The sequence below is a fragment of the Bison bison genome, unplaced genomic scaffold, assembly GCF_000754665.1.
Source record: "Bison bison bison isolate TAMUID 2011002044 unplaced genomic scaffold, Bison_UMD1.0 scf7180017854395, whole genome shotgun sequence".
NCBI lineage: Eukaryota > Metazoa > Chordata > Mammalia > Artiodactyla > Bovidae > Bison > Bison bison.
Window position 1 is genome coordinate 44,969 of NW_011484968.1, and position 887 is coordinate 45,855.

The following is an 887-nucleotide window of genomic DNA, read 5'->3' on the forward strand; positions in this document are numbered from 1 at the left end:
GCCCCACTGCCCCCGACTCCGCAGGTCTCGGCCTTGACGCCCCACTGCCCCCGACTCCGCAGGTCTCGGCCTTGACGCCCCGCTGTGCCCCCCTCCGCAGGTCTGGCTACTTCTGGCCTAGCGCCACCGCCTCTTGCTGGAGTCCCTGTGAACCTGCCCCCCTCAACAGCCTTGCCCCACACGGGGCTCCCATCCAAACCAGGACTGCCTGTCCCACTCTGGCCTGCAGGCCCCAGCCTGACCAGTGACTCATCTCCCCGTCATGGCTGCCGCAGCCTCACAGGCCCGTGTCCCCCAGACCTACATCACCGGCTGGGCCTCCCAGACCCCAGGCAGTTCAGGGGCGCAGAGCAGACGCAGGGCCAGACCTCTAGGCGCACTCCCAGCTCTGCCCATCGCCAACCCCAGGATCCAGTCTGCCTGTGTCCCTATGGGACTCAAGACTAAAGGATTCCAGCGCAGAGCACTCAAGCCAGCGCTGGACACGCACCAATCACCCACGGTCCTGCCGTGGAGGCTGTGGTGGCTGCCGACATGGGGATCCCCAAGATCCGGTAAGGACACACCCCATTCCTGCTGACGTCGGACGAGCACAGCGTGGGCCCCCAGGCGTGGGCCGGGTGGGGCCCCAGGTGCAGGGAGAGTGAGCCCCCAGGGGTGGACCCCCAGGGGTGGGACAGGCGGGCCCCCAGACGCGGGGCGGGTGGGCAGGCGCCCGGTACCCAGCGCTGCTGCTACAGCCCTCAGGGAACAGGCAAGACCCCACCAGGGCCTTCAACCACCTGAGGGGACATGGGGGCCCCAGGAAGGGCCCAGGCTGCTGCCAAGGTGCACGCCCGGCCTCCTCCACACATGAGGACAGGTGGGCACAGCTCTCTGCAGGGACA

General features: G+C 68.8%; 1 protein-coding gene across 1 annotated transcript in view; it reads right to left on the reverse strand.

Moving 5' to 3' along the window:
* Positions 1-536, reverse strand: part of BRD3 (bromodomain containing 3) — a 21,301-nt gene extending 20,765 nt beyond the window's left edge. The window contains exon 1 of the mRNA XM_010856793.1: positions 498-536. Coding sequence (XP_010855095.1) covers positions 498-536 — 39 coding nt within the window. The remainder of the gene's footprint in view (positions 1-497) is intronic.
* Between the last annotated feature and the right edge of the window lie 351 nt (positions 537-887).